Source organism: Crinia signifera, chromosome 3 (assembly GCF_055691185.1).
Source record: "Crinia signifera chromosome 3, ASM5569118v1, whole genome shotgun sequence".
NCBI lineage: Eukaryota > Metazoa > Chordata > Amphibia > Anura > Myobatrachidae > Crinia > Crinia signifera.
In genome coordinates this window covers 254,971,086-254,996,406 of record NC_139219.1, presented here as the reverse complement: position 1 = coordinate 254,996,406, position 25,321 = coordinate 254,971,086, and the positions used below count along the sequence as shown (strand labels likewise).

Genomic DNA, 25,321 nt, shown 5'->3' with positions numbered 1-25,321 from the left:
ATAGGGGCAGTATCTGCATGTCCTATCCATTTACACTCTATTTAAGATGGAATATAGTACAGCACAGTGGATATTTTGCAGTAATTGGTACATTTTGGGCTGACAGTACTATCACAGGCATCCAAGTGCCGCCCCCAAACATGTGCCGCCCCTAGGCACGTGTCTCACGTGCCTAATGGGAAATTCGGCTCTGGCATTGACCCCAGTGGGTCCCGGAGGAAGTTCTTCTCTCACATGAGTTGGGGAGAGCAAAACAAACTTCGGTGGTCTCCCAGACACTGTGGGGAAGTATAAAAAAACTCTCTTCTCTTTACTAATTACAGTGCACTGTGTACGTGTTTATTAGCTGCACACAATATTATCAACTTTGTATTTTATCCCAAATCATCTTGTCACATTTCTTAATATAACTGTCCGTATCTGTCTATTTTGGATTGCAATTGGTACCCTTAATAAATTGATATTAGGCGTAAACCACAACAGTCATTACAGGGTTAAGCAGGATATTGGATATTGTTTTCTCGTGTGTTTATTACTGTTTATTACTGCAGTGTATTTTGGATTCTTTTGCCAATTATTAGCTAGAAATAAACATGTTGTTCTATTTTTTTTAGACGTACGTTTAGAACGATCACAGTTAGGGCAATAAGCTGTATCTCATATTTAAGGTAATAAAATATTGTTAATTAGATCCCAGCGCTCTCTGCTGTGTTTTTCTGTACACAAATAGGCCCCGGGGATCCCTTTCTTTGTAACTGTCATAACATTCTGAGAGCAGAACCAAGATCTCCCGTTTCGGCAAGTGCTTTCTGCTGCAGGATGAGCCTGGAAATTGAGTTTTCATTGAATTTGGTCTGTAATGGAGGACAATAGATAAAATAGCCATTTGATTTCCACTCTACTGACTAGAATATCTCCTCATAACATTCAATTCATTTGAACTTATTTCTATAGATGTGAACACTTTGGCTAATTCTGCAGAACAATAAAAGTCAATTCCCAAGTTCTTTCAATATCAAAGTGCTATCCGCAGCAGGACGCAGAGGGCACCAGTGACCAGCAACTTCCTAAAACAGAGCTATATCATACTGTATAATCTGTGACAGGGGATCACTCCTACGTTACTAAAGATCGCAGAAGAGTGATCATTACATGTTTTGCCTGACAATGCATCAGCAATAGACTGTGGTGGCTCCCAGCACACTTAGTAGTTGTATGAAGCAGGGAAGAGTGGAGAAGTGGGCTAGTGAAGTTGCCCATAGCAACCAATTAGAAGTTGTACCTATCATTTCATAAAACATACATGATAAATGCTACCTCCAAGCTCATTGGGGAGAATGCTATTGTTATTGCTGCAAGATCTAAAGGGATGTGAGCTCGTGGAATTATATTTATTGCGCTGAGTGCGCCAATTAGTGTCGATTGAAGCACTTAACTACTTCCTGCTTCCAGCAGGTGTAAACACTCCAGCAATTCCCTTCTACAATGCAAACCACTCAGTGCCAATCCAGAACAATCACCGTCCTCCACAGGAGATCACATACTGTAGCCCAAGGGCTTTAGTCGCAGCAGGCTGGATATACTGAAAGAGAGATAACAATATGAAACATTTGTTTTTCAGCAACATGGTTTCAAAGTTCTGTTTGTCAAACAGCCTGACTGGTCCAAGCAGGCAATGTAGTTGTGATTGTGGATCAGAAGCGAGTTAGAAAAAGAGAAATACTGTAATACCGTGTATACTACTTTGAGCACTGAGGGCCTGATTCTGATCTGTTCGCTGGGCTAAGGTTGATGCCCTTTGAGAAAGGCAGAGGTCTACCGAAACGGCCCGTCAGGGCGTAGATGTGGATCTAAATCATGTCGCTGTCTTCAGCTACTGCCAATGAGCATTTGTACTGATAAGTATAACTTGGATGGACCATTGTTCACTGCATCATTAAAGTCTTTTTCTTATGGATTGGAAAGGGGTGTGCTGGGCGTCTGTCCATGCAGGGGGTGAGGCCTCTCTAATGAATGATTTACCGTATTGGATTTATCATCACTGCACCTTGCTGTTTTGCTCTTGCGGAGTGTGCGTCTCCCTTCCCTCTGTGCGTCTCACCTCCCTCTGTGTGTGTGTGTGCGTGTGTATGTATATATGTGTATATAGTGCAACACTAATTTGATCTACCCCTAGGAGTGGTGTGTGTGTGTATATATATATATATATATATATATATATATATATACCACTGCTAGGGGTAGATCAAATTATTGTTGCCGTATCGACTTGCGTATATGTACATGACAACAAATGAACATAAATATTAACATAGACGTAAGAGGAACACACAAGAAGGTGCAGACATGGATTGGGAATGGATATTGGCACACACGAATATTTTCGCAATCTGTGACTGTTCCAGCTGTTTGGGACGTATCATTGTCTGTGTATGGGTAGTGAGGGTAAATAGAGGCACTTCAACCGGCCCAGAGGATATCTGTCGCAGCAGGGACCAGGATGTAAGCTGATTGGTTTATACTTTATCTCTCACTAAGATTTGATAAATCCCCCCCCCCCCCCCAAATCTGCCAACAATACTGAATAAATATGCTTCCAACCTTTCCGCCCCTGTCGTGCCTCCAACCTTGAATAAAGAAGACCTTTTTTGCTCCTTAAACTCTGTTACATTTCCCCTGGTCCTTGGCCCTTCACAAACCATGTGTGCACTCTTTCATGTGTTCTGATTGAACAAATATAATCTTTTCTTCATTGCGTGATCTTTCCATCATAAACCAAGCCTGCAGATTACCCCTATTCTGAGAAAAACTAATCCTGACCCAAATTCTCCTTTGCATTTCCTCCCATGCCCTTCAAGCCCTACACTCACCTATTTATTCTACAACCTCTCCATTCAGGCTTTATTCCCAACACTCCACAGACTGAGCAATCAGATCTGATCATTGAAATGGTCCCTGCAAAATCTAAAAGCTTTCTTGGATCAACACTTAAATTACTCCATTGGCACCATCTAGCCGCTGGTGCACAAACACTTGAATTCCCCCCATAGACAGCGGAGCAGAATTAGCCTTTCTTAAAAATGATAGTGGACATTGTGGTGCTATACCTTATCTACCATTTGAATATTAACCTTAATAGCAAAGGTTAAAAATTATTTGATGTAAGAAAGTAAATTTGCCCAATTGCTTAGTCACAATAAAATAAAAGTAAAAGTTAAAAATCTCTTTGCAAGCATAACGCTTGGTACACACCAATGCAAACGCCAGGCCTTCTTCCTATTCCAGACCCATTCATATAATATCACCAGGGTGTGTACACTCTTTGATCATGTTGTATCAGAAGAAAACTGGTCAAATTAAAAGGCAAAATTGAAGTGTGTACATTCTGTCGGAGGCTTCACCAGCGCCACCACCACCTTTGTGTTTATCTCGGCAGATATTTTTAATAGATGGATTTCATGGACCAAAAGTAGAAGCAATCGGCACTCTGATCCGGGTGTTCTAAGCCAGGGAAATGTAATCAAAATAAAATTGCATTGAACGTGTGAACTTACAGCTGTGTACACCGCTTTAGAAATATTTGTTCAGTGTAAACAGAAAGTGGGCACTATGCAGCCGGGGGTTGGAGGGAGGGTGCTATGTCTGTGGCTAATTGCAGTGCAGGAGGTATCAACAAATTCCCCTGTGTGCGAGCCCCTTAGTTGGACTGAACCTTGCAACTCATGGAGCTACAAGGTACAGTCTGCATAAAAACCACAAAATTGTGTCAAGGGGCTTTCTGCTTTTACATCCAGTATTTATGCTGCGAGAAAAATCTATTTATTTGAATAGCTGTTCCCAGTGCTGTGAGGATTTTTTTGCCAGCAATTATATGTGGCTAATTGAATACACCCCCCCCCCCCAACCACTGTGCATTTTACCTGTACATAAAAAACATGAAGGTATCATCTCTCAATTCTTCGCAGTCTGTTGCAAATTCTGTTGACAAAACACATACGGTACACGCATACAAAATTTGCATATTGTATTATACTGGTGGCTTGCTCTATGACTATGGTACATATTTCCGGTCTGAGTATAGTTTAAGCATCACATACTGGAATGAGCAGGCTATAATAAGGCTACACAATAAAGGACTTTTATGGCTGCAAACTTGGACTCAGACCTAAATATTCTGCCACATACACCACTGCCAAGAACAATGTGCATAGTGGCTGCTAAAGAGCTGATGCAAGATCTATGCTGAATATCAGTAATACCGCTTTCACAGCCCGGGTCAAATTGCCGGCTTGGTCGACCTGGGTTATTAGGTTTGGTGCTTTCACACCGCACCTCGACCCACCTACAACCCAGCAATAACCCAGGTTTTCAATACAATGTGAAAGGAGTATAAAAAACTGTTCCCAGCACCAATGGTCAGTCCCCAGTGCTGAATGAGCAGAGTTGATATGGGAGACAAACAGAAAAACACCCCCCAAAAGACCCTAAAAGCTGCATTAGGCTGACAGATTGGTGAAGGAATCAGGACCATACAAACATGCATGTTTTCCCCTAAAAATAAAACAGCCCAATGCCGAATACTTTGGGGCTCTCTCCGGGCCTCTTATGCAGTGAGTGCTGGGATAATAATTTTATAGACAATGGGCCAGATGCATTAAGCTTCAAAAAGTGACAAAATGGAGAGTGCTAAACAACAAACCAACCAATCAGCTCCTGCCTGACATTTTTCGAACAGCCTGTGATATGGCAGGTAGGAGCTGATTGGCTGGTTGCTTATCACTCTCCATTTTATCACTTTTTGAAGCTTAGTGCGTCTGGCCCCCTATACAGTATATTAAAACATTTTAGTTATTGGCCTCAGTGACCCTGAAATGATTGGTATACTGGCGCTTGTAGAACTACAAGTGTCAGCATAGCCATGCCTGCTAGGGCAGGCTGTAATACAGCACATCTGCATAAAAATACTGTAAAGTAAATGAAATGACACTGTGAATAATAAAATTCCCTCTCTGCGTTGCTCATATAAAACCTGGGGAGTCTGTTTATTTTCCTGCCAACTTGAAATAATCGGAACCCCCTCCCCAAACACACACACAAACACACACACACACACACATGATGACTGGCACTTTGACAGTGGGATGATTTAATTACCATCCGAGCGACTCCTATGTATATGTGTAGAATTCCATGTTTGTGTCTGAACTCAGTTTGCACTTTTTGTCAGCACCAGGTCCATAATGTTCTGGATTGTGAAGTTCTTTATGTAACGCTTGGCCCGTTACCCTGAATCACTGTGTTTACAACAGCAATCCAAAACGGATTTACCACCTGGATATCACAGTACAAAAGGCATAAAATATAGATCTATAAAAGCAACATGTGCATTTTCTAATCTATGCTTTGTAGCATAATATGGGCACATTACACGGCGTACAGATGTAAATAGATTTCCAAACAGCAGCCTTCGCAATGTGTCACTGCCAGTTTTCGTTTCTATGTGAACTACAGGATCCCTTGGAATTGAAGCACATATTATTCACTAAAAGCACATTCTAATTCCCATAATGTTTTCTCATGCCAGTATAAATTAATGGATCAACCACGCACTTGTCCAAATACCAGTTGTAAAACAAGAGCAATTCCCCTGCCTGTTCTCAAGTGTTTCATTTTATCACATCATTGGGTAGGATCAACATATGTGAGATCCCTGGCTAAAACCCCTCCGTTCACCTGGCCTGTCTAAAGCATTATGCATCAGCATTTCACTTTGCTGTACAGTGTTTTCCTAAGGCTAGGAGTTTAGCTGGTCATGTATCACTAAGCTGCAAAAGAACACAGCAGATTGTTGTCAAGCCACGGAGTCGTAGTTTCAGCAGTATTTGTTCAAGGCGAGCACTGAGACATGGTGCAGCCAATGTTTAGTGGTACTGGACAGGTTTTATACAAACAAGATATATGGTAGTATACTAGTTGGCAGTTATTTCTCATTACTTTGAGTCACGTAAAGGCCCCCATCCACTAGGACAAGGTATCACTTTTCTTTTTTAAAATCCTCAATTGTGAATGTACGCTTTAGCTGACATTTATTCTTTATAAAAATGTATAAGTAGCAAGTGTTTTGACAGGTCCCTACTCCCTGCAGAGGCCCTAGGTCAGTCTAATGGATAATACTGCTCCGCACTGGGATACGGTCGGGTCACGGGTGGTTGACATAAAGATGGTCAACAGTCATTAGGTCAACACCACTAGGTCGACATACTGCAAGGGTGACAGGGGTCTAGGTCGACATGGCACAAGGTCGACAGGTCGTTAGGTTAACATGGTCTAGATTGACAGTCAAAAGGTCGACATGGGGTTTTTCACTGTCTTTTAAGCCAACATGTGCTGACAGGCGGTATTTCATGCCTTACCATTCACAAGGGCATGGTGGGAGAATAAAATAGTGTGCCCGAAGAGGTGGTGCACTTAAAACTGTGTCCATGTCGACTGTGTTGACATTCAGGTAAAAAAACAGTGAAAAACCCCATGTTGACGTTTAGACTGTCGACTAAGCCCATGTCGACCTAATGCGTGTGTCGAAATAACGACCTGTTGACCTTGTGTCATGTCGACCTAAACCCCTGTCGACCTTGCAGTATGTCGACCCAGTGGTGTCGACCATACAATCCATACCCCCTGCACCTGACATCAATGATGAAACTTGTGGGTTATGGGCCCAGGTGCAAAAATACAATTTGGAAAGATGGAATGTACAGTACTTATCACGTGCCTACGCAATGCATATGTAATGACTACGGACCCTCCATCTGCGGCACATTACACAAAGACGTCCATAGGCTTCAACAGTATGGTATGCGGTCACTGGGTCTACAGTCACTAGGTCGACAACTAATGGTCGACATCGACTAAGTCAACACCTTATAATGGTCAACAAACCCAATGTCAACATTGACAAAAGGTCGACACAAGCATATGGTCAACATAGACATGGCGCCCAATAATTTTACCCTGCATAGGTTCAGCAAAGACTCTCTGGGGCAAATTTACTGAGATGGGAGTTCTATTTCACAAGGAAGGTTGCTATGGGCAACCAATCAGAATCGACTTATTTATTTAGCACGTTCTAGAAGATAACAGATCATATCTGATTGGTTGTCCATTGCAACATCCCATCTGATATAGAACGCCCATGTTAGTAAATCTCCCCCAGAGTCTTCACTATCCCCTACTAACATGTATAGTTTGCGTCATCCTTAGGTAGCATTGGCTTCTGGTGTAAAGCATTTTGCTTAGTTTAAATGGACTCTATAGAGATCCAAGGGAATGGCGGTAATGGTATAAAATCAGCTACTACCTGGAAATCTGCAGCAGAGCTTCCCCAGCACTCTCGCTGCAGATTCTACTCATCAGCGCTATATAAATGTAACCCAAGGTAGCATATTACTGTATTTCTAATCTAACTCCGCTGACCTGCATAGGTTATGTATGTTTGTATTACTGCATTGTTTCTGTACGAGCAGCTCCCCAAGCCAGTATCAGTTAACGTGCAGACAGTTGATGTAATTAATGCTTCGGAAACCATGCACAGCATATGCTGCTTAGGGCAAAGTTGAAAGGCAGTCACCTTGCTTTGAGCATTGTCATTTGTGAACTTGTAGCTATGAATATGAATGTCTTGTGCAGCCCACGGGGCACTGCCTACTAATCTGAATACAGCCTGCTGCTACTGCCCACAGAATGAAGGATGCTGGAATCTTTCCCAGGAGTTTGCCTCTGGAACAGTTATATGTCATCGCCCTATAACATCTCCTCTGTAGTTCTGTCAGGGCAGGGCAGATACGAATTGGAACAGAATTTAATTTAAAGAGAAGAAGGATGGCATTCTCTCCTAGCTCCAAGCCCCGTAGATCGGCTCCAGTGTCTGTGCTATTACTTCATTATCTCATAGGAGAAGCGTCAGATGAACTTATCCAACATAACCTCTGTGTCAGGATCAATGCCTGCATCCAACCAAATGGAATCATTCACAAAGAATACAGAAGGCTTGTTTTATAAATTCCCTATATCCTTACAAATAGTGTCATCACAGGCTGGGTGCGGGGGAGGGAGCTTGGGGAGGGGGGGGTGACACCAAAGTGCCGACTCTTCTGCAGTGACAGGAGCTGCTGCAGTGTGAACATCAGCTCCTATCACAGATACAAATCCAATACTGCAGTCTTCGGGGGCAAGCAGGATCTCAAGGGATGTGGGATACTGCCCCGAATTTACAAAAATGGGGTCCCTGCCAGGCCATGCCCCCCTTTTGGGTAGGACTCACCCCTTTATTAATGGCTACACCTACAGTGTTTGAGGTAACAATATGGTTTAAAAAGACACAGACTAGATGGAACTATCTTTCTATTCATGTGAGATTAGAAAAGCTACAAAGTCTGTATATGAGGCGCTCCTATCTTCAATAATTGAAAGAGTCCCCAAAACAACCTTTGTACGCCAATCATTCATCCCAAAATGTCCCCACAGTACTGAAAATCCCATCCTCTCAGATCATTTCTCATGGCATCATCCCATATGCTACTCAGACTTTGCCACATGCCACTAAGACATCCCAACTAGCTACCTATATGCACCTTATAAATATAAACTTGTCACTCAGTCCACTCCACTTACCCATCATATGCCAGTCACTTTGGACCAAGACCTATGCAAATAACCCTGAATGCCCTCCACTGTCCCTCAGACCTCCTTATATGCCACTAGCAGAGCTTCCTACATCCCACTCATATGGGTGCCGGACGGGTTCCCGACAGTCGGGATCCCGACAGTCATTTACCCGATGTCGGGATCCCAACTGTCAAAATGCCGACAGCCGGGTGCCCGACGGACACCCGCTATTTTCCCTCGTGGGGGTCCACGACCCCCATAGAGGGAGAATAGAATAGGTGGCTCGCGTAGCGAGCCACCGTGCCCGCAAGGGGCTTTTTTGCGCTTGCCATGCTGTCTGACTCCGGGCAGTCGGGATCCCGACGTCGGGATAATGACTGTCGGGATCCCGACTGTCGGAGTCCCATACCACACCCACTCATATACCCAAAGCAACCCGCATGCTACTCCTATACTCATCAGAGCAACCCATATATCTATCATAACTGATATACAGTATTCTCTAGATAGATAGTGTCTCTAGGTAGACAGTCAATAGGTTGCCACCATATCATCAACATTCAAGTGGGTCGATGGGTAGTAAAGGGTGACCTACGTAAGATTTACACGATTATAGTGATGTTGCTTACATAGTAATTTAACATTTAAAAATTGTGTCGACCATTGTAAACTTTTGTACCTGTTGACCTTAACCTCTGTTGACCTTCTGTCTGTTGACCTATTTACTGTCGACCTAAATACTGTACATCTTCTGTACCACAGCCATCCTATTGTCAAGAAATAACACATTTGTGGATTGTTTAAGAAAAAAAACTATTTGAGTTAAGTCATTTCATAAAATTTGCCTTAAAAAAAAAAACCTATTTGATTTAACATATCTTATTTCTTAAAAAAAAAAAAAAAGAATTAAAGCACTTTTATAACAACATTTAGAGGGTTTGGGTTAACACATATATGAACCGTGAAGGCTAAATGTAATAAACATCGGCTTGCAAATATGATTTTTTTTTATTGTCTCAAAATTTAAAACCAATAAAATGAAATGCAAACTATGTTAGTTTTTATACATTTTTACTGCTGTTTTTTTACATTTTAGAGACCGTAGATTACAGCTTAGTAATTCTAGCCAAAAAAGTAAAATCTACCTGCAATATACTGTATTTTGCACAGTGTAATAGGGCCTACACACATACCGATTTTCGATTTTGGCCAGTGATATAGCATGCCAGATTTAGCATAGCAGATTTCCTTTGAGCACAAAATCATCTATATCACTTAGAATGTTCAAAATGTGTCAGCGATATGCCTCAGCGATTCTGCTTAGCGATTTAAGCATGGCAGATTCTTCTCAAGCAAGGGAACCCACAAGCACCCACAAGCATGCTTTATTTTATAACATTGGTGGCACAGTGGTCGCCTCACATCCCCCCAAACAACCTCCTGCCCATATTCTTGCGCTGGGGGGTCGGGGGTGCGGCGGCTGGCACATGACACACTCACCCATAAAGTTTACATTGGTGGCACAATGGACCACTCTAATTACCAACCCACCCCACCTGTAATCATGCGTTGGTGGTGCATAGTGGATAGCATAGTACTTACCAGCTCCGGAGGGTTCACAGCGCGTGGTCTCTGGCAGCATCAGCATGTGCAGAATGGAGAGGAGGGCTCAGGGAGTGTCCAGATGAGGAAAATCGCTGGTCACTTGAGCACAAAAAAAAGACACCACACAAAAGGCGCCTGATATGCAGGGTCTTTGTAAGCGATTTTACTAGATTGATGGGACATGCTCATTCTTCTTCTTATTGCGATACAGACGAGCGGGGCCGCGCATCTATATAGCTATAGCCTCCACACACACACCGATGTATGCTTAGTTTCTAAGCGACCTAGCTAAATCGCTTAGAAAATGGCTCAAAATCAGCATGTGTGTAGGCCCCATAAGCTATAGAAACACAGCTTTTTTTTTTTTTTTCTTGTATTATATGCATACTTTAAGTTTTTACATGAAATTTGCAAAAATAGAAATCACATAACAATCATTTGTAAATCAATGTATGATTTGATATCAATGAACTGGACAGTTCCTTTTTAAATCCCTAATTAAGAATGCACAATTTGTCATTTTTTGTGTTGGTAAAAATGGCAGACAGGTAACAGGCTTTGTTTTTTATTTTTCTAGAAATCTTGGGAAATCTGGACTCCGTGTATCATGCCTTGGACTCGGTAAGTGGAGACTTGAATCGATATTGTAAAGATTTTAATAGTCACATCGATTTACCTTCACTTTTCCTTCTTAGTCTCCCATCATACTTACCATACATATTATGAAATGATCAGTTAGTATTCTGTGGTAAGCCATTACTAGATGAGAACATTTTTGCATGTGAATGGGCCAAAAGGAAAATTTTAACTTGGATTTTTAAAGAAACAATTTTACAAATCGAAATGAACAAATCATCAGAATCTGGGAACTTCATCTTTAAAATGGTGCCTCATTTATGGATTTTGGTTAAGGAAGAGGGGAGAAAAAGGGATTGTAATTTTTGCACGGGCCACCTATTTATAATTTTAGACATACCTCAGGAGGAGCCCTTATTATAGAAAAGGGGTCCGGGTCTCTGGGCAACCAGTCTGCAGAGACAGCGAAGGGTGTATCAGGGCCTAACACCATAATTAACTTTAAATTATAACAAACCATGTGCAAATACTATGGGGGTTATTCTAGTCCATTCTTTCTGACAAAATCCTTCTTAGATGGACAAAACCATGTGCACTGCGGGTGGGGCAGATGTAACTTGTGCAGAGAGAATTAGATTTGAGTGGGGTTTTTCTTCAAAGTGAGATCTATATTGAAGTGTAAAATCATGCAGTCAGTATTTTCCCTGCACAGAAACAAAATAACTCACCCAAATCTAATTCTCTCTGCACATGTTACATCTGCCCCCCTGCAGTGCACATGGTTTTGTCCATCTAAGAAGGATTTTGTCAGAAAGAATGAACTAGAATAAACCGTGCATTTATAAATTAACAATTTGTCAGAAGGGGAAAATGTAATCTTCCAAATGGCACCTCATTTATAGATTTTGGTTGAGTATAAAGGGAGAAAAAGGGAGCATCACGAAAAATCACCTTCTAAAAATAATATATATATGATGATTAAAATTGTGTATTCACTTCAATAGCTACCATTATTTTCAACATGATTTTCAGTACCATGTGTACATTATGCATGCTACAAAAGGCCTTTTACCAGCTTTTGATCAAACAATTGCGCATTTAAATATTTATGTGTTATAAAACATATAAAATGTTATCTGTTTTAATGAATTATTTAATCAGATGGATTATGTTTCCATTGCTTGCAACTGTACAGGTGAATATATAAAAAAAAATTGAACCTCACTACATAACATTCAGTAACACATTGTATTTAAAAGCATAATTTAACCCTTTGAGTGCCAAATGAATTTGTCAAAATAGATGTGAAAATTGGCAAGCAAACATTTTTATTCCTCATAATGGGATGTGGTCAAAATTCAGACGCAGGAACCCATACCGCCGCAATACCGGCACTTTGTCCACTTTGTCTGTGGGTGTCCACGACACCCATAGAGGGAGAATAAAATAGTGTTCCAAGCGTAGCGAGGCACCGGGCCCGCTGCGTGGCAAGCGCAGCGAGCCTGCAAGGGCTGGTGATCCACGGCCCCCCCTTATCGGCATTGTGGCGGTCGGGATTCCGGCATCGGTATTTTGACCGCCGGGATTTCATACTGATCCCCTCAGAATGACCTGTAATGTTTACCTTATATAGGAAATATCTTTTTTACACAACATTTTTTATTTGACTTTATATAACAAATGTATGCGACGCTGCCATTTTTAGCGGATATTTTGAATATCTTTCACAGATGTTGGAATTCAAAGGGTTATAGCAAGCATGTCCAAACTATGGCCCTCCAGCTGTTGTGAAACTACAAGTCCCATCATGCCATGCCACAGTTTTGCTATTAGGGAATGCTAAAATGGTCGCAAAGCATGCTGGGATATGTAGTTTCACAACAGCTGGAGGGCCATAGTTTGGACATGCCTGGGTTATAGTATTAAATTGCTATAATCAGATAATGTGGACAAAGAACTTCAATATTTATGGGTTTATTTAATAAGCTTCAGATTGTGTTTATGACCTACATTTAAAAGGCCAATGCTTTACCAGTTATGATTTCCAAGTAAAAGTATTGCCCTTTTAAAAATCGGGCATAAACATGATTGGAAGTGCCTTTTTTTCAGAGCCGGAAGATTAGTAAATAAACCCCTTAGTTACAATAAAAATGTGAAATAAAAAGAGGCTTGGTCTCAATGAAATCTGAAAAAGGTCCCAAACGAAAATAATGAAAGAGTTAAAATGGCAGAAGGGACTACACCTCCAGGCCTCAAGATCAAAATAGGCCCATCAATACGATAGTATGACGACAAGCCAGCATTATTATTATTATTATAATTATCATCCTTTATTTATATGGCACCACAAGGGATCCACAGTGCCCAATTACAGAGTACTTAAACGAATAAGCAAAGCAGTTGAATACAACAGAGGACAAGTACATGGTACATAAATATAGCTGGATAACGAGAGGACACTGTAATAAGTATCAGTGTGGCAGAAACCCGCTGTATTTGGTGCCATAAGAGATGGTTTATGTAATACAGGGTAGAAGGAAAAGCACATGAGGGAAGAGGCCTCACAAAGTTATGTCGTTTTTATACTTTTTCATATTTAAAGGGCATATTTATTTATTTTTATATAAAAAATGTGTAGTTTTTACTTTAACATAATTTAAATATCTCAATGTGTTAGAGCTATATTGATTTATTAATATTGACATATTTGATATAGATGTATACTATTTATTGATATATAAATGTTTTGCAAAAACCTCCACCATGACTAAAATCGTAAATGCTCTCAGTTATTATCACAGTTCCCCTCACTGTTAGGGAAAATGCAGATTTATCAAGGTCCAACTGTAATTCTGTTTTGCAAATCTCAATACATAACACCATAATCAGCATCAGCAGATACTTTCTTCCAAATCTGCATGTGGAAGAGGGATCTTTCCAGGCCCCACTCCCTTCCTATTCACTTTGACCCTGCTGCCCCCACAGCAGAGCTGAGCTGACACTTCCAACATAGCCATGAAGCTTAGCCAATCATGCATAAAGTACTGTCACAATATATACTTCTATATAAAACAATATTTTGAAATTAAACAAAAAGAATGTTATTTAATAAAAGGTCTAGTACTGTACATCCTGAAATAAACTTTTATCAAACAGCACAGACAGGATATAGAGAATGGCAGTTCTCAGAGCCTCTGCTTATACCCCTTCCCACCGCAATGATAATCTGGGTAATTGCCAGTTTGCTGCCAGGTCGACCCAGGTCTTGAGAAGGTGTGAAAGCACCACACCTAATAACCCAGGTTGACCAACCCTGCAAATCGACCTGGCTTATAAGAAGGGTTAAACCCAGGTCACCCTCTGTGATTAAATGTGAAAGTATCGGACACTGGATAGTCCGACCCGGCAATTGTAATGTGAAATCAGTTGCATTCTGAAGTTTAGCGGTTAATAGAACCACTGCCATCTAGAGGGAGCAAGAGAATGGGGGATTGCTACGAATTGCCTGATCCTAAGCTTGTTGGAGGGGCCTAGGTTAGCTACACCTCCAAGTATACATACCTTGTATTGGCAACAGATCCCTCTTCCTCCGTAGTGCTGCCATCTTCCCAGTGACATCTTCCGCACAGTGTAAACAAGTACGCTGGTACTGTGCCCAAGTATCACTGGGACATCGGTGCTGCCAATGAGGAGGGACCCGCTTCCAATGTATGCACCCCCTTACCTGTCATTGGCTGGGGGGGTGCTGTCCCCCGTGGAACACGTGAACCTGCTTTACTACCCCACAAATACAATTTTGTTCATATATCTTTTTTGTAGGGCGTTTGGCCACTACCTCTAATTAGGACAAGCCCCCTTGTACAGCTGACTGTGTACAGGTGTACACACTTACATGGTTCTCACCACACGACTGACTTAGCTGTTGTTTCCTGATCTTGATAAATAGTGAGATCAGGACACATCTATGAAATCAATATTCTTTCTTATGGGAAAATATCAGTGACATCACGAGATATCATGACATCACAAAGTGGAAAATTGATTTCATACTGAAGATCAGTTGTGTAAAAACTTGTTTAAAAAAATAAAATCACACTAATAGTACATCATCTTATGGGGTGCCGAACGGGGTCCCGACAGTCGGGATCCCGAAAGGCATTTACCCGACGTCGGGATCCCGACTGTCAAAACACCGACAGCCGTGTTCCCGACGCCCGTCGGCTATTTTCTCTCGTGCGGGTACTTGTGTATTATCACGGCGCCTGCGAAATCGGCCGCAAATTGGCATCAATATCGCATGATATTTGCTGCGATTTGCATGCTATTCCATCCTTGCACACCCCCACTATCCAAGTCAGCCCGAAGTGTGTCGAGAGGATGCGGTACGCTGTGCTCACCACGCTTCGCGCTCGCCACACTTTATACAATGAACTCCACACCGACATGCATAGTGGGGGAATGAACAGGTTGGGAGGACACGTACCGCGTTCCCTCGCAGGGCTCGCTGCGCTCGTCACGCTTCGGGCTGACTTGGATAGTGGGGGTGTGCTTAATTGCATCGTGGATCGAATCGGCCACAATACGCATGCAAATCGGCCGCTAAATCGCATTGCGGATCGAATCGGCCGCAAATCGCATGCAAATCGTCTGCTACATCGCATGCAATATTGCATGCGATATCGCATGCGATTTAGATGAAATCGGGCGCCATGATAATACACAAGTACAGATTAAATCATTCCCCAGACCAGTTGTGCAAGTTAGCCACATTGGATTCCTGGGTCACAGGCCCGGGTTAACCCTTTTCCACTGATCGAAATACCATGTCCACATGCAATAACACAGGATTTTTTATGTCAATAGAAAATAGAGATAGTCTTTTAATTGCATTCTGATAGATGCATAGCACTCTAACATTTGTAGAAAAATACCAGTGTGTTTATTAGGTTAATGTTACGGATATAGCTTCACTCTTTATGCACTGTAGTATACATGGTGACTTCTGGCTGTATCCTCTCTAATGGCCGACCAAGCATCTGTGGTGACTGGACACACCCCTTGTGCAAGGGCCTCTACAGCTGGCCATACATCAGAACGATCTCTGGCCTGAATGTACGATTTTAATGGGTCCACCAATGCACTGTGTGTGTGTTTTGAGAGCACATTGTGAGGTGTTTCAGCATGGTGCATGGGCCCGCCATCGTGAGGTTGATCCTCAGATCTTATGTGCTGCACATAAGATCTTAAATGCTGCTAATGACCAGTGTGCTGGGAGTTGCAGATCTTACCATAGATATTACGTGAAATTACACACATACTGTAAGATCTATCGTGTGTCTGTGAAGCGGTTGAGGAAATCTTTAGATGAGTCGGATCTGATGCTTGCTGTTGCTTGATGCTGATGTATGTCCAGCTCTAAAGCGCTGCATTCACTTAGTGGGCCTTTCATGCTTTAAGGTGCCCACAAACTAGAACATTTTTTTTCCAGATTGGCCGATTTCCGGTAAGTCAGATACTGCTCTAGCTGAAGAAAACGTCCTTATGGGCAGAGAGAAGGAAGGTGAGCACTGGCAGTGTCTCTCTAGCCTTTGAGTTTTTAAATGATGAGTGAGAACGAGGGAGATATGTCAGAATACATTTAAAAAAGGAAAGGGAGATTTTCCACCCCAGGAAATAATGGTATTTCTAAACATTTGTTTCTCACCATCTGGCATCCCATCAGTTCCATCCCTCAAAGTCTGTTTCTGGCACATCTCATGCACATGGAATATCTCATACTACTTATATTACAACAGAACTAAACTTGATTTAGTTTTCACCCCATGTGATTTTGTATTCTGCCTATTGTATGGATGGAAAATTGTGAAAATAAGTATAGAAGTCTTCTACTCAATGGGGCTGATTCAGGCCTGATTGCACAGCTGTGAACTTTGTGCGGCTGACGATTATTGCTAGTCTACACATGCGTGCGGACCACAGTATGCATGCGCAAGGCTGTGCTGCGATAAAAGCCTACTACTTTTTTGGATCGCTGGCTGCTCATAAGATGATTGACAGGAAGTAAGCGTCTGGGGGTAATGGCTCTCAGGTGGCTGTATGGACTTTCCCAAACTAGGAGTTGGCTAATGTGCTGGACTGTTTGCTGAGTACTTGACCTGCCTGGATCCAGTGCTGTGGACCAGACTGAAATCAGGTACTGGGCTGGACTGAAACCGGTGGTGATGGGCCGAGCTGGAACTGGAAATACTGGACCGTACTGAAACTGGAGATACTGGATCGAACTAGAACCATGCTGTGACTTTCAGGAACTGACAATGCAGCTTAGACGGTATCTGCATTGGAAGCCTTGAGTTCTAAGAACACAGAGTTCAGCTTACAGGAGTTCAGGAATCAGGACACAGTTATGACAAACTGACTGTTTATTACTGTGCTTGAAGAGGAATAATGGACAAGAGACTGCTGCTGAGTGCATGTGCTATATCTGGAAATGGAAGGAATTTACTTCACCAAATCATAACCTTTCCAGATGAAGACTCAGAGGTCAATTACATGCAAGAGTTTAAGATTATTGCAGCAGATAGGAACCGGCTGACTGAAAACACAGGTGAATCGCTCAGGTAGATAATTAGCGTGTGTGGAGACTCTGCAATTAGAGACATATTAGTAAAATTAACTAAAGCTTCTAAAAGTGGAAAGTGGGGATGTTGCCATAACAACCATTCAGATCGTATTATTTAGAAATGATAACATGAATCTGGTTGCTATGGACAACATCACCACTTTTCACTTGTAGAACCTATAGTCTTAAACCAATTTGCAAAGGAGATCCTGAAGTATGTAAATAATGGCTGAAGTATGAATGCAGCTGTGACACTGGAAACAGAAGCTTGGAAAATGATGGTCTCCTGAATACTGGAGACAGATATAGCAATACTAGGTGATTCATCGCGCCCTACGGGCGCTCTTCACACCGTCGTAAGGGGCTGCGCCCCCTTAATTTGTGAACGTTTGTATATGAGAAATATGGTTAGAATTGTATGAAAGATGCCCTGTATTGCAACTTAGGTGTCCGCGAATCGCGGGAGGGGGTCGCGGAGGGTGCCGCGAATTGCAGGAGGGGGGGTTGTGGGGGGGTGGATGCTGCGAATCGCGGGAGGGGAGGGATTGCAGAGAATCGCGGGAGGGGGGTCGCGGGGTGGGTTGCCGCAAATCGCGGGAGGGGGGTTACGGGGGCGGGGGTTGCGGCGAATTATGGTAGGGGGGGTCGCGGGGGGTGTGCCGTGAATCACAGGAGGGGGGGTCACGGGGTGGGGTGCCGAGAATCGCGGGGGTGTGTGTGTGTGCCGTGAATCACGGGAGTGGGGGTTGCGGGGGGGGGGGGGGGTGACGTGAATCGCCACAAGAAAAAATCAACACAGAAAGGTCAACACATGTAAATGTTGACATAAGTGTGGCACTTCATTGGTGTCCATGTCGACACATGACAATGAATATGAAAATATTCAAAAAATGAAAAAAAAAAACTTCAAAAACTCATGTCAACCTTTTTCATTGTCGACCATAGCCATGTCAGTGTTTTCCATGTGCCATTTAATCCTGGGGCTGCCGCGAATCGCGGGGGGTGCCGCGATTTGCGGGAGGGGGGCGGTTGCGGGGGGTGGGTGCCGCGAATCACGGGAGAGCGGGGTTCATGGGGGTTCCGGTGGGGGGTTGCCGTGAATTGCGGGAGGGGGGGGGGTTGCGGGGGGTGTGACGCGAATCGCCACAAGAAAAAAATCAACACAGAAAGGTCAACACATGTAAATGTTGACATAAGTGTGGCACTTCATTGGGGTCCATGTCGACACATGAGAATGAATATGAAAATATTCAAAAAATGACAAAAAAACTTCAAAAACTTATGTCAACCTTTTTCATTGTCGACCATAGCCATGTCAGTGTTTTCCATGTGCAATTTAATTCTGGAGCTGCCGCGAATCACGGGGGGGTGCCGCGAATTGCGGGAGGGGGGGTCGCGGGTGCCGCGAATCGCGGGAGGGCGGGGTTCACAGGGGTTCCGGTGGGGGGTTGCCGCGAATTGTATATGAGAAATATGGTTAGAATTGTATGAAAGATGCCCTGTATTGCAACTTAGGTGTCCGCGAATCGCGGGAGGGGGGTCGCGGAGGGTGCCGCGAATTGCAGGAGGGGGGGTTGTGGGGGGGTGGATGCTGCGAATCGCGGGAGGGGAGGGATTGCAGAGAATCGCGGGAGGGGGGTCGCGGGGTGGGTTGCCGCAAATCGCGGGAGGGGGGTTACGGGGGCGGGGGTTGCGGCGAATCATGGTAGGGGGGGGTCGAGGGGGGTGTGCCGTGAATCACGGGAGGGGGGGTCACGGGGTGGGGTGCCGAGAATCGCGGGGGGGTGTGTGTGCCGTGAATCGCGGGAGTGGGGGTTGCGGGGGAGGGGGGGTCGCGGGGGGGTGCCGCGAATCGCCGGAGGGGGGGTTGCGGGGGGTGTGACGCGAATCGCCACAAGAAAAAAATCAACACAGAAAGGTCAACACATGTAAATGTTGACATAAGTGTGGCACTTCATTGGGGTCCATGTCGACACATGAGAATGAATATGAAAATATTCAAAAAATGACAAAAAAACTTCAAAAACTTATGTCAACCTTTTTCATTGTCGACCATAGCCATGTCAGTGTTTTCCATGTGCAATTTAATTCTGGAGCTGCCGCGAATCACGGGGGGGTGCCGCGAATTGCGGGAGGGGGGGTCGCGGGGGTGGGTGCCGCGAATCGCGGGAGGGCGGGGTTCACAGGGGTTCCGGTGGGTGCCGCGAATCGCGGGAGGGGGGGGTTGCGGGGGGGTGTGACGCGAATCGCCACAAGAAAAAATCAACACATGTAAATGTTGACATAAGTGTGGCACTTCATTGGTGTCCATGTCGACACATGACAATGAATATGAAAAAATTAAAAAAATTAAAAATAAATCTTCAAAAACTCATGTCAACCTTTTTCATTGTCGACCATAGCCATGTCAGTGTTTTGCATGTGCCATTTAATCCTGGGGCTGTTGCGAATTTAGGGGGGGGGGTGCCGCGAATCGCGGGAGGGGGGTCGCAGGGGGGGTGCCGCCAGTCGTGCAAGGGGGGCCGCAGGGGGGGTCTTTTTGCCGCGAATCGCGGGAGGGAGGTCGCGGTGGGGGTGTTTTTCCCGCGAATCGGGGGGGGCACGGGGGAGGGTTTGCCGCGATCCGCGGGAGGGGGGGTCGCGGGGTGGTGGTTATGCCGCGAATTGCGGGAGGGGTCGTGGGGGGGTTCTTTTTGCAGCAAATCGCGGGAGGGGGGGTCGCGGGGGAGCGAGTGTTTTTGCCGCGAATCGCGGGAGGGGGGGGGGCGCGGGGGGGGGGGGGAGGTTTTGCCGCAAATCGCGGGAGGGGGGCGCTCACCTGGTGGCTGTGGAGTAGCAGTGCTGGGCAACATGGGAAGGCAGTGGGTGTCTGGCACTGTCTGTGGGCTCACTGGGCTGGTTCTCTGTCACATACCTCCCAACATGACCCTCTCCAGGAGGGACACAATGCTCTGTTTCTAGACTTCCCCTTAATGTATGATTGCCATGCCATCACCTGTTTTAAACAGGTTAATTTCTCAGAAAGGTGTTCAGCACAGATGAAGGCAATCACACATTAAGAGGAAAGTCCAGGAACAGAGCGTTATAGACACAGACACCCACTTTGAGTGACAGATGTAGCCAAATATATAGGAGATAGTAAGTTGCTATAAGAAACAAGAAATCACTCTGTAACGAGACAATCCAACTATTTGCTGTGGTGTTGGACTGATGAACAGGGAGGTCTTACAAAAGAAATGTGAGTCTCTCAATGATTGATAATGTCAGCTGAGGCAAGGTGCACTCTAAGTGGAGGAATTCAGTCAGCTGACATGCCTCAAGATAATGATGTCCATACACGTGTACGAGAACACATCCCCTCACAAGCCTCTGTTAGCAGGAGAAATCATTTGATGGTTGCTGACCCTTTAAATGATTTCTCCTCCTTCTCAAATAGAAGTCCGTCCATCTAGAGGAAGATGGGATGGGTGCTTACGTCCTGTGCCCGCATACCCATGGGCGAGCCCGGGATTGGGCCCCGGTACTCCCTCCCCACAGCGAATGGCCCAGCGAGTGTGTAACTCGCCAAATCCGTTCAGTGTCGGGGTTTGCACATACGCAGAAATAGGACCAGGAATCTCAATATGTATACACAACTAAAACATTCCATATACCTGCCACAGCTTCTGGACTGTATGCTCCAAAATAGTGTACACACGTCCCAAATTATCAGACAAACGCCTGATTCATTATTGGTATCACCACCACTCCCAATTTCAGTGTTTTTTTTAAATATTAAGTAAACTGTTCATTTACACGGATGGAGTCAAAATCCCGGCGGTCGAAATACAGTATTTCAACCGCCGGGATTCTGACCTGATTCTCATTTGCATTATTTAAGTCAACTCTATCTGCAGACTCTTGTTCTGTCTCATTATTGTTAGGAACAGGGAGATCTCGCCTACCCTACCTCCGTTGTACTCAGATGGAGTTGACGTGTGTGTGCGGGGTGCTAGGCTTCACCAATAATAGCCGCGTTCGTGGGAGCCCGTTAGTCAGGCTCCCACCTCGATGCCACCTGGTCTTATGTTAAGGACAACACACACGCCAAGGCCAGTGATGAACAAGGGGAAACCTATCTACAAACAAAGAGGCGAGGACCACCCTGCCCTGCGGAGAGGGGTGCCAGTGGATAGCACTCTAAACAGGAACCCGCTGTGCTAATGCTTAACAGGTGTAACCATACACAGTATGCTGACACACTAAGAACTGCTGACGGGTGTAACAATACACGATATGCTGACACACTAAGAACTGCTGACGGGTGTAACAATACACTATATGCTGACACAATAAGTACTGCTGACAGGTGTAACAATACACGATACGCTGACACAATGAGTACTGCTGACAGGTGTAACAATACACTATACGCTGACACAATAAGCAAATGATTAGTATGGAGACAAAGAGGGGGAATCTCCCAACTTATCTGGAACCGAGGGATATCAATTTAGCTGGAGAAGGACTCCCACAAAGACCAACAGGAGCTGCAGGGACCGGGAGACGGATAAAGGACGACACACGGACACCGGGAGGACAGGAGACTGGATGGAGGACACAGCTGGGAATCAATGACAGGATGCAGGATGACTGGGAACAGGAACCAGGAATAACGGAAGACTGGGAACCAGGAACACTTGAGACCCTGAGGTACAAGCTATAACCGGCATGGGACTGAACAACCAGAGGGTTTATATAGAGAGCACAATGTGGTGCTGATTACACATAGCCTAAAGGTGTGCACTGCAGGCTAGGAGCCTAATCAAGACACCTGAGTCCAGAACACACAGTACTGAAAGTAACCTGCAATGGCCCAGGCTGACCACTGGATGCCACTAGCGAGTACACACACACACAGGCTGAGATAAACCCAGGGAGAACATGAACTACACACAGAAAATGTGAATAGTACATAACACCGATCCGTTGGAGGCGGATCATAACAGAATCCCCCCCTAAAAAAGGTGGACTCCGGACACCCCAGCTTGATCAAGGGGAACCAAGAACAAAAACAGACTCAATGTCTCCGACAAGACTTCTTCTTCTTCTTCTTCCCAGGTTGCCTGGGAGTAAACACAGTAATACCAAAAATATTGTCTGAACTAACGGTACCCTCAACTAAAGGCATTTCATCGATTTCAGAGTTGTAATCAGAGTTGGAGTCCGCATCTAAGGGAAGGATTATGGTTTCAATCTTGGTAACATTTGGCACTGGAGAAGAAGTAGTATCGCATGACTGAACATAGGCAGGACTCTTGACAGATTGAGTAGACACTGGACAACCATCGATCTCTGAATCGGAATTCAAGACAGAATCAAGCCTGGATTCCACTGCTGTAAAAGCTAAGATTCCAGGGGCATTCCTGTAAAAACGAGCACACCCAGCGACCATAGCTATGGGCTGGGACTTTTGTACTGACTTTCCTATGCATGATGGAGTCTCTGCAGAGAAGATGGTCAGTCCAGAGGCAGGTGAACCACTTTTATTGGGACCAAATTTTTTCAATACAGCATCACTGAATGCTGGGAGATTCTTAAGAATGGGATCCTCAGATTCAATAAATTTGGACGCCCATTTGAAAGGTTCACCTCTGAAGCAATAAATTAAATAGAGCACCACATTATCTGAAGTGATACCTAAAAATGGTCTGGACTCCAAAATAGTGATAAAATAGTTAGTGAGCGCAACAAATTGGGTTAGGTCCCCATCAAAAACTATAGATGTAGAGATATCGTTTAAAGCATCAACAGTAACTTCATTATCAGCTAACTGACTGGACTGTATAGCTGGAATTATGGCCCTTGAGGCTGAGACTTTAGGGACCCCCTTAGAGGTTATGACCTCTTCCAAGTCTGATGGTCTTTCTGGTTGGGCAGCACTATGATGAGTCTCTGGCTGATCATCACTGTGACGCACTTCTAAGTGGGCAGCACTATAGTGAAACTCTGGCTGGGCAACAACAAAAAGACCAACAGATGGTCCCTCCATGTTACCGACATGGCTGGAACTCTGTTCAGAGACAGGACAATCAGAATCCCTCTTAGGGACTAGATGGACAGCGTCCCCATCTGGGGCGACACCGGCTTGAACCCCCTCTGGGGCGACACCGGCTTGAACCCCCTCTGGGGCGACACAGGCTTCAACCCCCTCTGGGGCGACACAGGCTTCAACCCCCTCTGGGGCGACACAGGCTTCAACCCCCTCTGGGGCGACACAGGCTTCAACCCCCTCTGGGGCGACACAGGCTTCAACCCCCTCTGGGGCGACACAGGCTTCAACCCCCTCTGGGGCGACACAGGCTTCAACCTCCTCTGGGGCGACACAGGCTTCAACCCCCTCTGGGGCGACACAGGCTTCAACCCCCTCTGGGGCGACACAGGCTTGAACCCCCTCTGGGGCGACACAGGCTTGAACCCCCTCTGGGGCGACACCAACTTGAACCCCCTCTGGGGCGACACCAACTTGAACCCCTTCTGGGGCGACACCAACTTGAACCCCTTCTGGGGCGACACCAACTTGAACCCCTTCTGGGGCTGCGGCCTCCGGGCCCCCACTTCGGGGCTGCGGCCTCCGGGCCCCCACTCGGGGCTGCGGCCTCCGGGCCCCCACTCGGGGCTGCGGCCTCCGGGCCCCCACTCGGGGCTGCGGCCTCCGGGCCCCCACTCGGGGCTGCGGCCTCCGGGCCCCCGGCATCTGACCGGCTCGGCGGGCCCCCGGCCTCTGACCGGCTCGGCGGGCCCCCGGCCTCTGACCGGCTCGGCGGGCCCCCGGCCTCTGACCGGCTCGGCGGGCCCCCGGCCTCTGACCGGCTCGGCGGGCCCCCGGCCTCTGACCGGCTCGGCGTGCCCCCGGCATCTGACCGGCTCGGCGGGCCCCCGGCCTCTGACCGGCTCGGCGGGCCCCCGGCATCAGACCGGCTCGGCGGGCCCCCGGCATCAGACCGGCTCGGCGGGCCCCCGGCATCAGACCGGCTCGGCGGGCCCCCGGTATCTGAGTCAACCACCTGGGTTTTCCCTTTAAGGGTTTGCAACTCTGACTCCCTGGTCATTAAAACATCAGCACTGGAACCAGTAGAAAAAGGCAGAGTGCTTTTACTGGGAGACTCGGCAGAGAGCTCCTCTGCCACAGTGGAGACAGGCTTAGATCTGACAACCTGCTCAGACCTGGCCAGAGGAGATACCCTGTCGGCACCACCGGAATTACGCAAGCCACACGTCTGCAAGAAGAGGCCAGAATCTCCACAGTATAAGCATAGATTAAGGTTTCTACGCCGCTGACGCTCCTCTAACGGAAGCTTCGGTCGTAGATAACTTCTATGCTTTACCTGACCCTCTGGGTCTGAGGACTTGCTGCCTAATACTTCCCTAGGCAGGGCCTCCTTAGGGGCTGAACGAACCCCAGTGACCTCTGGGAGGATCAGAAAAATATCAGTGATGAGTCTTTGCAGCTGCAGAAGAGACTGCTGCAAAATCTCCCACTGCCCAGGTTTTACGGCATTGAATGCCAAATTTAGAGCCGCTAATGACTCTTGCATGGCCTGCATGATATGGCCATGCAAGTTTATACACCAGCAAGAAAAAACTGATACAAGAATAAACTGACACGGGCAAAAAACTGACACGGGCAAAAAACTGACACGGGCAAAAAACTGACACGGGCAAAAAACTGACACGGGCAAAAAACTGACACGGCTGGAAATCTCTGGACTGAGAGGGCAGAACCCAGCTCCAGAGTGCTGTATGGCCGGTTATAATGTTAGGAACAGGGAGATCTCGCCTACCCTACCTCCGTTGTACTCAGATGGAGTTGACGTG

The 25,321-nt window shown here is 45.5% G+C and overlaps 1 protein-coding gene across 2 annotated transcripts in view; it reads left to right on the top strand.

Moving 5' to 3' along the window:
• The window catches only part of KCNAB1 (potassium voltage-gated channel subfamily A regulatory beta subunit 1), a 258,194-nt gene that overhangs the window by 156,834 nt on the left and 76,039 nt on the right, over nucleotides 1–25,321 (top strand). For both annotated transcript variants that reach the window (XM_083177891.1, XM_083177892.1), the window contains exon 2: nucleotides 10,847–10,890. In XM_083177891.1, coding sequence (XP_083034017.1) covers nucleotides 10,847–10,890 — 44 coding nt within the window. The remainder of the gene's footprint in view (nucleotides 1–10,846; nucleotides 10,891–25,321) is intronic.